The 12,464-nt window shown below is 42.4% G+C and overlaps 1 protein-coding gene across 7 annotated transcripts in view; it reads right to left on the minus strand.

Annotated features, from left to right (window-relative positions):
* grip1 (glutamate receptor interacting protein 1) overlaps window positions 1-12,464 on the minus strand; it is a 69,446-nt gene that overhangs the window by 44,016 nt on the left and 12,966 nt on the right. For 2 of the 7 annotated variants that reach the window (XM_085387883.1, XM_085387890.1), the window contains exon 1: window positions 4,259-4,697. The exons of 3 other annotated variants lie outside the window; for them this stretch is intronic. In XM_085387883.1, coding sequence (XP_085244009.1) covers window positions 4,259-4,394 — 136 coding nt within the window. In that variant the 5' untranslated portion in view covers window positions 4,395-4,697. Of the gene's footprint in view, window positions 1-4,258; window positions 4,699-12,464 lie in introns of those variants that run through there. 2 more of the 7 variants (XM_085387888.1, XM_085387884.1) reach the window with 2 other exon arrangements.

The raw sequence follows: 12,464 nt of genomic DNA on the forward strand, positions 1-12,464 counted from the left end.
GCAGTTCTGCACTACACACACAAATGGTTTATTTTCACACAGGAATAATAAGTTCAGTGTCAGCTATTAGCATCCAAACACTCAAATATGTTGCTCTTAATTATTAAATAATTAAATTTACACCCATAAGATTCCACAAAGGCTCCAGAAGGTGTGTGGATTTATTTTTGTTTAATCTGTGCAGAGAATCGGTCCAAATGTGTTCCTCGAGTTCATTCAGAAACTTCTGAGACACCAAAGTGCCGCTCGCGTCATCTGCTCGCCGCCCGCAAACACTTCTTAATAGGTGTAAATGGTTTAGTAGATGGCAAGTTCAAGTCCTGTTTGAGTTTTCTCTGCAGGGAGACAGATGGAGATGGGTGAGGCGTGAACCAGAGTTCAACTAAAAACATAGGCAGTTTTTTCATTTTAGCTCAGCTGACAGTTTTCTGAGAGGAACGTGTCAGAAACACACTTTCCTAGAAGCATGTGGACACAAAGAAGTTTCTGAGGGTGGATTTCACTTGAAAGCATTTCAGAAAACATTATCTTGATTTTGAAAAAAAAAAAAAAAAAAAAGCCATCAGGAGGACTGTGAAGGTGAAAAAATAAACTAGAGCACAGTAAGCTTCAATTTATCACTACCTGACTGGTTCCTTTGTTAACTCCTAGCTCAGCTCCCATCGTCTCATCAGAGTTAAAAATAAAGAAGAAAAACTTCAGAATGTGCTTTAAAAACACATCAAAGGGCATCAGAACAAACAGAATCACAATCAGAGACCAGAATAGAGTCAAGACGAGACCAAAATAAACTGAAATTCACAGCAGATCATTACCCGACAAGGGTCTGACCACACTCCTCCTGCCCTAAAGCTTAAACTCCTCCTGCTTTATCACCTGCTCTTTCTGTAACGTGAAACTAAATTTGCAACATGAACATCATCACCTTAAAATAGCGGCTGAGAACATAAAACGATCAGGAAGGTGTTTGCAGACAAATTTAGGAAGCGGGTTATTTTCTCGAAGACATGTTTTTAAACCAGAGGAGGCGCCCCCTGCTGGATATCAGAAAGAACATCATTTAAGACACCTCAGTATTGGCTTCAATCTTCACTCCTGGAAGCTACGTCCATCTGTTGCATATATCAGAGTTATATTGATGGATAACCTCGAGCACCGATGATGATCAGACTGATCAGTGATAATTTACTGATATAGGTGGTTGTTAGCTTATTTTTGCATTAATGCAGGGGGCCAAGTGGGTGAGAAAATTGCAGTAAAGTTTTTTTTAAAAACCAAAAGAGAAGAACAGATTCACTGCTTATTACAGAATGCTGGCCAGACCCACTTTAGATCAAATTGGGCTCTTTGTAGCCCATGAACTAAAATAAGTTTGACACGCCTTCGCTGGCGTGTCAAAGTTACATCATCATCATTAAGAGATTCGTATTGAAGTGAATCAGCCTCGCTAAGTGACCAACACTTCCATCGAGTTCAGCTGTCTTATTTCTGTCTGCAGGTGACGTGAACGCTGCTCGTGTGCAGCGACGCTCGTTAAACTTCATTTGCCGGTGAAAGACTCGGCTGTTTGTGTGGAGAGCTCGATGATGAGTGGAGGAGAGACTGGTGACACGTTTTACACAATTACAAAGCGGACTGGACGAGTTAGTGGAGCTATGAAGAAGACAAAAGGCAGGCAGATGTTATGACTTAATAACACTTTATCTGCTCAACTGATGTCCATCCACTTCAGCTCACTAATTACTACTGACTGAATCATTAATCGATAGGCGAACGAGGCTCTTCAGCTGGGACAGCTTACATTACTTTCTCTTCTTGCTTTACTTTCTCGGTGTGCATCAGGGAGGGAGGATAGCGTGATCCCACGATAACACTATGGAGATCACTCAAGCCTAAGACAAAGTTCACAGAAGAACAAAGAAGGAGAAGAAACCATTTCATATGATCCAGGTCCACACCTGTGGGGCTAAAAACAAACCTGCATCTCCACCACCAGACTGTAAACACACCAAACTTACAGTTTAACAAATCAAAAATCAAACTGTCTGTCACAATATGTATTCATTCAGTCATAAACAGCATGAAATGGAGGAGATGGGTTGCAAAGCAACTTGCAGATGCACAACAGCTGTAGGAAGGCTAAAGCAGCTTATATGGCTGCTAATAAGACGTCTAGAAGAACACCAGCAACGTCAGAAACAGGCTTCATTTATCCACAAACACAGAGGAAGAGTCTGGAGTGTGCTTAACTAGTCGATCTCAGTAGATCCACCAGCATTAGCTTTGTTGTTGTTGCTGATGCTCTATAAAAGTGGCCGAGCATAAAATAAGTGTAAAAGGAACCCCCAGATATGGGTCACAAGAAGACAAATTATATCTAAATGTAATTAAAGATCAGATAATTAAAGTGGAAGTGTGAGCGCCTAGAGCTAAACACATTATTCACGACTTAGTGTATCACGATCTGCTCCTGATGGGGGAGGAAATCCCAACTGGTCATATTTGGAGCAAAAGTTTCGAAGGTTCAGTCAAGAACATGGAACAAAAAAGGAGTAGAAACTACCGCAGGGCCCCAAAGAAGGACTGAAGCGTGCAGACTAGAACAACACAAGACGTCAAACCTGGAATTAGTGTGCGCTTTCCCACATTGTTCACATTCCTTCCTGCAGTAAACATCCTGCCCTGTTATTACCCACAAACCACCTGGTTCATGTCATCTGAATACCTGAGTGAGCGTGTGTGTACTGTAACTGAGCAGCTTCACTAACGACCTTCATCTATAATACAAGACCTTACACACACACACACACACACACACACACACACACAGTGAGAAGAGCAGTATTTCCATCCCTTCACAGGACTAACCTCAAAGTCTTCACCCTGAACTTTACTCCATCACCTTTAAGAGGACTCAAACTTCTACACTGAACCAAGGTGAGTCTTCACAGTAAAAAAAAAGCAAAAACATACACACACACACACACACACACACACACACACACACACACACACACACACACACACACACACACGCACACGCACACACACACACTGCTAACCCTGAAATTTGTTCCTTCATCTTACAGGGACTCGAGCTTTGTCTCCATGAGGACATCGAGTTTAATTCAAACTTCAAAGTCTTCATCTCCTCTTGGGAACTAATTTTAGTTCCCTCAAATTGGACTAGCTCTAAGTTCCTCTGGTCAGAGGGCCTGGTGGCGCCTGTGTCCGGCAGCCTCGCCTCTGTCAGTGCGCCCCAGGGCAGCTGTGGCTACAATGTAGCTTGCCATTGCCAGTGTGTGAATGTGTGTGTGAATGGGTGAATGACTGAATGTAGTGTAAAGCGCTTTGGGGTCCTATGGACTAGAAAAGCGCTATACAAATGCAGGCCATTTACCATTTACCATTCCAAGCCTTCAACCTGAAATTTTCTCGATTACGGTGGTTTTCCCTTCATAGGGCTCACTCTTTATTTAGACTCATTTTTTGTTCCCATAAGGAAGTCAAGTCCCTACAGTGTAAGAAGAGCAAACACAAATACGTCAAACCAATTACAATAAGACACACCTACAGCCCCCCCCCCCCCCCCCCATTATATCATTACTATATATAGGACTCGCTTTTTGTCCACATGTGCTTCCACGTAACCCATAAATACAAGACTTCACACTCTAAATATTTCCACCACTTTAAAGGTCTCGAGCCAACCCTGAAAGTCTTCACCCTGACATCTGCTCCCTCACCTTACGGGGGAGGTGGAGTGCAAGAAAGTACCCACAAGCCAGTGTCCCAGGAAACAAATTAAAATAGCACACACCCATGGAGTTGTATTTCCATCGCTTCAGAGGATTTACGTCTGTCCCCTGAAGGAAGTTGGGACTCCACATTACAGAAAAATTAGTGCATATATTTCCCCCTTAAAACACAAAAATTAAAAGACATCACACACACTCATTGGATTTCTTTTACTTTTGAGGAGTCGAGCTACCTGTAATATCATCATCCCTGAAATTACAGCAATTTTGTCCCCTTGAGGAGGTCCCCACAGAGCACTAAAGTAAACACACTCGAGTCCCCACAATACATTTAAAACAGCGCACACCAACACAATCTAGGCCACTTTGAGTGCCATAATCTGTTGATAAGCCCCTCTCTCTCTCTCTGCATCATCTCTCTACCTCACTCGCTCTACAGTAGGACAATAAAACAAAGCCTCTCTCCCTTTCTCCATTGTTTCTTTATGGGACTCACTCACTCAGTAGGTGTGTGTTGTACTTGCTGGTGTAGTAGTAAACGTCTTCGTAGCCTTCCTGGTAATCATCATCCGCCCGGTACCTCCTCCCTCGCCTCCTCCTGCTCAGCAGACGTAGCAGGGCCAGGAACCGCTCCATCCCCACCACCTCCACCACAATCACACTGGGTCCAAACTGGGCCGGGCTACGCTGCAAGCTAACAGCAAGGCCAATAACGGTGAGGGCTAAGCGTTTATTCCACACAGAGAGATAGAGAGAGTGAGATCAGGTTTCCTCCTCCTCGCCTCCTCTTTCTGCTGCGCACACACACACACACACCTCTGGATATCACACACACACACACACACACGCATTAGCACACATGTAGCACACACACACACACTCCCTCACACACTCCCTCACTCGCTCGCTCTTTGTATTCTCTCCTCTATCTGCAGCCTCCCTCTCCTCTGTTCCCGTCTTCTTTCGGCTGTTGGTGCATCTAGCCGGGTTCAGCCAATCACAGAGCTCGCAGCTCACAAACACACACACACACACACACACACACACACACACTTTGCTCACTTGCTGCTCTCGCCCTCTAACACACCACTCCTCCATCTCAGCCCTTCGTCCTGCACTTCCTTTCCTTCATTAGATCCTTCCTTCCTTCGTTATCTTGTCCCTCTATTTCCTTCCTTCCTTCAATCCTTCCTCTTCTTTCTCTTCCTGTCTTCACATTTCCCTTCCTCTCCTCCTCTTCCTCCTCATTCATACACTTCATTCCAGTGTGGGGGGAGGGGAGCCGGTGAGTGAATTCCTCAGAGTCTTCTGTAAGTGTACCAAGAGGAGGAGAGAGGAGAGGGGTGGAAACGTGCAGGTAACTGGTGGAAAACTGAGATAAAACCAGATTTCAGGAACTGAAAACCAGGATTATCCTCCTGGTATCAATATCAAGGTCCTGTTTGGGTTTGGGAGAGCACTGGTGTAGTTTTACACTTGATTCAGGAAACAAATGAAGACACAAACCACAGACAAAAGACGTGAAACCCGGATAAACATCAACAAAGAGCTCTCAGGTTCCATTTACCTCAGAAACAAGTGAACAACATCTGCAGTCATCCTTGGAGCACATCTGGCTGACAACATCAACTCAGGGACAGCCACAGGTCCACCTTACATGATTACTGACCTTTTAGGCCACATCTGGCCCCGTTAACCTCTGCCGTAACCGACATAAATCCCAGCTCCTTACTTTTTGCCTCATCTAGTTCTTGACAACCGTTGGAGTTGCAGTCCAAAGCCTAGCTTGTGACATCTGGGCAACATCTGGCCCGAACAACTCTCGCTGTACGTCACAACCATACTGTCTTGTGACTTTTGAGCCACCTCTGGCATCAACTCATAGACAGCTCCAAGTACAATTTATATGTTTAGTGGCATTTGAGGAACATCTGGCTCATCCAACCTTTTACATAATCGACATCTGGATCACATCTGGCTCATCCAGCCTTTGCTGTAACCCATGTAAAGCTCAGTTCGTGACTTTTGGGCCTCATCCAGTATCAACTCAAAAACAGCTGCCAGTACACATTCAAACACACATTAGGTGATATTCAAGGAACATCTGGCCCTGACAACCTCTACTGTAACCCACCTCGATATCAGTTTGTGACTTTTGGGTCACATCTCAGGCATTACAGCTAAGACTGTATTTTTTCCCCATTTAAACTACATTTACAGCACAAAGAAAGAACTTGTAAATAGATCATATTGTATATATACTGTAAACTTGCAGGATGTTTGTCAGGTTAGTGAATAATTGTGTTACACAATCATAATAAACTTTTGGTTTCAAGCTCTTATACTTTTCCTGCTTGCATCACACAAAGAACTGATCACTCCATCGCTGCCTCATATATGTTACACCGTGAAAAGCCCGACTGTAACAGGATAATCAGTGTTATTCATCTTCAGTGTTTTGAACACCTGACCAGTGTATAATCCCTGCAGGTGTTCTTGGTCGGCCACCCAGAGTCTACACAACCTCCACAGAGACCTGAAGTCCAGACCTCACGCTTCCTGCATCAAAAGGGTCTGGTCAGGATAATAAATGGAGACACTTGTGCTAAAGCAAGGACTAAACAACGCTGAAAACAGCTTCCACTCTGAGTCAGTGGATGCGATCTGCTGAGGTAAGCCTGCTGCATGATGGCAGCATCCTCTGGTACCTGAGTACAAGGCTTCACAATAACACGGGCACTAAAGATCCTGAAACACCTTCATGATTATATCCAGCTGCTGACAACTTCTGAGAGATTTTTTATTAAAGAATAAAATAAATAAAATAGCAAACTTTTGCTTTTACCCTCATCTCCATTTATTTTATATTTATGCAATAATCATTTTTTGTCTTTTGCTGATCGGAGTTACGCTGCTGACAGATGTTTAGAATTCATCATATGATATACGCCGTCATTTTACTCTGCCTTATTTATTGATTAATAAAAATGATTAAATCACAATGACAAATAAAGAGAAGAAGCAAAAAGAAAATTAAAACATGATCACGATCAAAAATTATATACGAAAACACTGACAAAATGAAACATAAAATAAAATAAATAATAAATTACTGAAAAATTATACTTTCAGCAATGATGAATAAAGTGTGCAAAAAAAAGGTAATAATATTTGGCATTATTTAAAAGCATAAAATATGACTATATTAATAAATAAGATACGTTACACAAAATACAGTAAAAAAATAAAAACAGAAAATAATAACAAAATAAAAATAGAAATAAGTGTAATAATGACAAGTGAAAATTAAACACATGTTTTTAAAATAAAAATAAATAAATAACCAAAACTGGAAAAAGAGTATTTTTAAAAAAATAAGGCTAAATAAATCCTGGCAGACTTACACACTGCCTATGGTCCTACTCCAAACTGCAGGAAATCTTGTGAACTGGAATTGATCTCAGCGGGCGCATCTTCAACCAAAATCTTCAACCCAAAAATAAACATCTGTGAAAACTAATGTTCTGATTTTTCATGCCAGGAAAAATAAAATATAATCTACAACATAGAAACGCTGGAACACGTCCCATTGGACTTCATGATCTGCTCGGGTCAAACATTTAACACAATGTGTCGTTTCTTTCTTGAATATGTTGACGTGGACGAGAACGACAGCTTTTGTTGTTTTTGCGTAAAACTCTGAGCGACGGTCACGACATGATAACTGATCACAAGGACGGAGGTATGAAAAGATCCACGCTGAGCACGATTATTACTGTTACTGTTAGTTAGATTTGTTTGTGTTTGGTTGTCAACAAGTATCACAATTAAGTCAAAGCAAATCTAAATATCTAATGATATATGTCTAAAAAAATAACACAATAAAAGCTATAGGGAAAAAATAATCAGTACAAAAAAATAAAATAAAAGCATAAAGTTTGTTTATATAGACCAAACTATATTGATGTTTATTGGGGGAAATCGTCGCAACATTTATCAATAATGTAAAGAATCTGGCCTAGTTTTAAAAGCAGCTTTACAGATGTTGCTATTTTTGGTTTTTAACAGCTACACGCTCAAGTACAACCCTCAAGTATTTGAGTAAATGTGATTCAGCGTCAGAAAATCTGCTGAAGGCAGCACACAGCGAAGGACAGACTGCTGTGAAATCATAATAAAATATTTCTACAGTTTAAATTCCTTTTTTTTAATCCATTTGCCAAACGGTGGATTGGAGGGGAGCTTGCCGCTCGTCCAACTGGGTCCCAGTCGGCCCTGTTGGCTCAGGAAATGACAAACGGGAGGGGGGCAGCAGATTGTGATCAGAGGGTATTTTAATCATGCACATAAGGAGGAGATTAACCAAGTTACTGAGTGTTTGAGGGTCCCAAAAACGATCAGAGTGGGGACGGACTTCACGCCAAAATTCGGCCGTCAGGCTCTGGGACTGTTCTTAAGCCAAGAGTATGACGGCTCGCGGCGGCATGAGATTTCTACAGAAAGAGAGGGAAAACCCAGAATATCACCAGAGATGAGTTTAGACACAGGTGAACTGGTCCAGGCAGGTAAATCTGGACCTTTCCTCTCTGTGTGGCCATCACACTCAGCCCCTCTCCAATGTGACTTTTGACCTCTGACACACAGTGACTGACAGCTGGTCGCCAGGGTGTTCAGTGACAGTCAGAAAGCCCTGTCTCTGAGCTGTGAGTGCTGACCTTTGACCCCTGTCATGTCCTGGAAGCTCATGTTTCCCACGCTGCGCTGAAGCCTGACAGGCACAAAACTTCTGATGGAAAAATGACAGCACACACACACACACACACACACACACACACACACACACACACACTCTCATAGTAAATGCATTGATTACTGGATCAGCAGCGGGAGTGAAGGAGAAGCTTCAGATTTTGTGGATCCTGCTGCACTGACACCTTTTGTCATCTGATAAACACATTTTGAAGCTGTTGGCAGAATAAAATCAGCACTCTGCTTTCATCCAGGTGAGAATGAAGTCATGTGGAGTCAAGGTTTTTTTTTTTTTTGTTCCACTCTGAAAGTGACGTTTACACCCGGAAGGAGAATCGGCTGCAACCATCTCCAAACAGCGTCACGTCTTAGACTGTGCACGTGATTTATTTTCCTTTTACAGTATAAGAAACACAAATCTAAGGCACATGACTTAAAGCTTCAGAACACAACTGCAGACCACGCGTGAACCGAGCAGCTGGATCTGCTTTCATTTCTAAGAATTTCTGATCTCACAGCGACTCTAAAACTGAATCAGTTGCAGCTCAGGTCTGCTAAATGTTATAGATGCAAACCTGTCTGTAAGGGCCTCTCTGCCGGGTTTAACTCAGCATGTCGTTGTCTAGTGCAGGAGATGTTTAAAGGTTGCAGCACTCGCTCGTTGCAAGCAGAAAACTAGCTGATTAGGAAGATTACACTTATCTCAATGAGACGTTTTCCTGTGTAATAATATTCAACATAGCTATCAATACATTTTTCAAAAAAATGCCTCTCTGTGTAAAATGGGTTTAAAAACTGTGGGAAACCGTTTTTCCGTGATTTGAACCGAGGGAACAAATCGTGGCAGGATCAGCCTGATGTTATTTGTATCCCACTGTAACTTTACTGTATAAAGAGCTAATATCTCCAAAATGTCAGGAGTAGTTAGTCATTACAAGAAGTGTTTGTGAACTAAAAATCATAATGTGGGATACTGTTTGTCTGTGATTTGAACAGCCCAGCGCTGCTCCTGGAGGGAAAAGCAATTCTGCAGGCTTCACCTTGGCACTTGTGCAGGTGAAGCCAAAGGGAATTTGATATACCTTTATTAGTCCCACAAGGGGAAATTTCATAAGGCTGCCGACCTATTGCACGCAATGGCGGTGCCATCTTACCCTCCGACCATACATACATTACACAAAACATCACATGGGGAAGACAGGTCAGAGAGGTATAACAATGGAAAAATGCACCACAGGAGGAAAGATAAGGAGAAACAAAAATAACTCCCCCCAGACTGAGCTCCAACAGGGAGATCAGTTTGAGAACAGCAAAAAACACCTCTGCACATAGCACATGAAAAAACTCTTAATGCACCAAAGAAACACATGACAAGCAACAGGGGTGGGTAAAGGGTGAGAGACAGCCTGTGCGCAGGTCTCCTTGATCCACCGTCAGCATCGGAAGGAATAAGCGTCAAAGGCGTTTGGAAAGCGACGGGGGATGAGTGTGTGCATATCAGTGTATATGTGTGTGCGTGTCCAGAGTTCAGCTGAGACAGTGTCCTTCGCCCTGCCAGGCTAAGTAAACAGTCTTCCAGCCAATCCAGGTGGCCTTGCATAGAATGGGAAGGAACAGACTAAACACAGTCGTTATCAGGGAGATTTTGTTCGGCTCCAGCCTTGAGACCGCAGCTGGCGCCGAAGGGGTGTCCGCATAAGTGATGGTGGTTTTTACTTTAGTGCAAACAGCTCATATGAATTTCAAAGCAGTTCTACAGTCCAACAGTGGTCTCTCAATCTCCCGTTGGAGAGCCGCGAGCTTCGCCATACTTGCGTTCTGTTATTTTGTCATTTCTTGTGCTCAAGGAGCTGATTCTGAGAACTCACGACAGTGTGCCTCCCTGACATGCTTCACCATATTTTCTAGTCTTTGGCTTAGAATGAAGTTGGTTTGGAAACATATTCAGCGATGCTTCATCTCTTGCTTTGCGTTAGTGTGGCCGCCCCGTGCTAGCAGTGTCCAAGCATTGTTGTTGGGTTTTTTTTACCCTTTTCATACCGCGCCCCCCCTGCAATGGCTCTGCGCCCCACCTAGCGGGCGGGCCCCACACCTTGGGAAGCTCTGCTCTAAACTAACACAGGATGTCATGCTGGTCGTTTTTCACCTTTTTCCTAATGTTTGATTAGTGAGTTCATGGTGAATACAGCTGCGTCTCTGCCTGCAAGACCTGGACTACAGTACGGTCGTTCAGACAGTGTTTTTAAAGTTTCTCGCATGAGCTGCTCTCACAACACAAGAGCTGCCATTAAATGTGAGGGAAGAAAAAAAAAACCCCACAAAAAAACCCACATCAGCGGGCCCTAAAATTAGACTGGCTCCGCCTCCCTCACCTGTCAGACATGCCTGGGGCTTTAACGGCCCTCCAGGTGCCAGCGGGGCAGATGGTCGAGTCACATTTACTGACACAGGTGACAAAAAGAGAGAGACGGAAAGGGAGAGTGATGCTGCTGCTGCTAAAAATGACAAGTGAGGCTTCATTTGCATATCGCTGTCAGGATTCTGCTGCTCTGCAACCTGATTGGCTGCCTGCCTGCGTGTGCGTGTGTGTGAAATCCTTTTCTCCACGCTCCTCTCTGAGAAAGACTTTATACCCTACCTCCCCCTGGTGGTCACTCAGAGAAGCTGCAGCTTTTAAAAGACAAGTCTGAGGAGAAGACAGAAAGTGTCAGACGCTTTAGACGTCCAAATCCCGCCAAAAATACCTATGATTTAGCTGGGCAGACGTGCAGACAGCGATTGATAAAGCCGGAGGGAGGACAGCAGAGACGTAGAGACCCAGAAACCAGCAGAACAAAAGAGAGCCTTAATGGACTGCTGAGTGACTGACCCTGATTCCTAATGGACACAAACACATGACGCATTGACTTTCATTCATTCCCCGAAGGGTCGGCCTAACCTGAACACAGACCAGAGGAAAAAAAAAAAAGCAGCTGGGTAACAGCTGTCAGGAGCCACACAGATTCATCTCAGAGCAACAAAGAGGTTCAGTCAACAGAAACTCGTGTTATTGATCCAGAGGGGATCGCAATCCATCACACAGTGATTGGGCATTTCAGAAATCTAAAAGTTAGTTTTAGACTTGCAATTAAAAAATGTTGTTTAATTAAGGGACATTTCTTCCAGCTGCACCACTTTAATTGCTTTCAGTTTAAACAGGCTTTTATTTGAACACCTGGATTAACACCAAAAGCAAACATGTAGGTTTGAAATGAAATAAAGATTTTTATTGTGAGTTAGCATTTTCCTAGTTTTACACCGCTTTTACAACCTGACATGGAAAGTGTAGCAGCCTACATGAGTTATCTATTTCTATTCATATTTAAAGAGCTGGCTATTTTCAGCCAGCCTGGAAGATGAAATATGGCATTTTTAATTCATAATAAAAGTCGCACCTTTATGGTTGTGCCACCCTGAAATCTGAGAGCAAACAAATCACTGGAAGTTGTTTTAATAATCACAATGGTTTTGAATGTATTGCTGCTGATAAATATATATATATATATATATATATATATATATATATATATATAAATATAAATGTATTATTTTCAGAGTTGTATACAATAAGGATTTTTGAATTCATCATTAAAACAACTGTGCCACCGTTTTGGTGTTTAGATATGAAATTATAAAAAAATATTAATTATTTGAATGCAGTCAAAATATATTCAAACTAAAACAGTTTTTCAGGATGAAGTCCTGAAATCATGAATTAGAAATAAATTATTTTAAACAGAAATGATGCAGAGACACAAAGATCAGTCTGCACATGGCATCATTAACCTGAATATGAACAACAGAAGTGACTTCATCAGACTCCAATGACTCTCCTCTGCTTACAGAGAGAACGTTTCACTTCTGCTAATCTTTTCTTCATCATTAACAGTTTCAGTACTTTTATTTCCTGGTATTAAA

The sequence above is a fragment of the Rhamphochromis longiceps genome, linkage group LG17 (genome assembly GCF_057381845.1).
Source record: "Rhamphochromis longiceps isolate RC_006_pf linkage group LG17, R_longiceps_female_GT1.1, whole genome shotgun sequence".
Lineage (NCBI taxonomy): Eukaryota > Metazoa > Chordata > Actinopteri > Cichliformes > Cichlidae > Rhamphochromis > Rhamphochromis longiceps.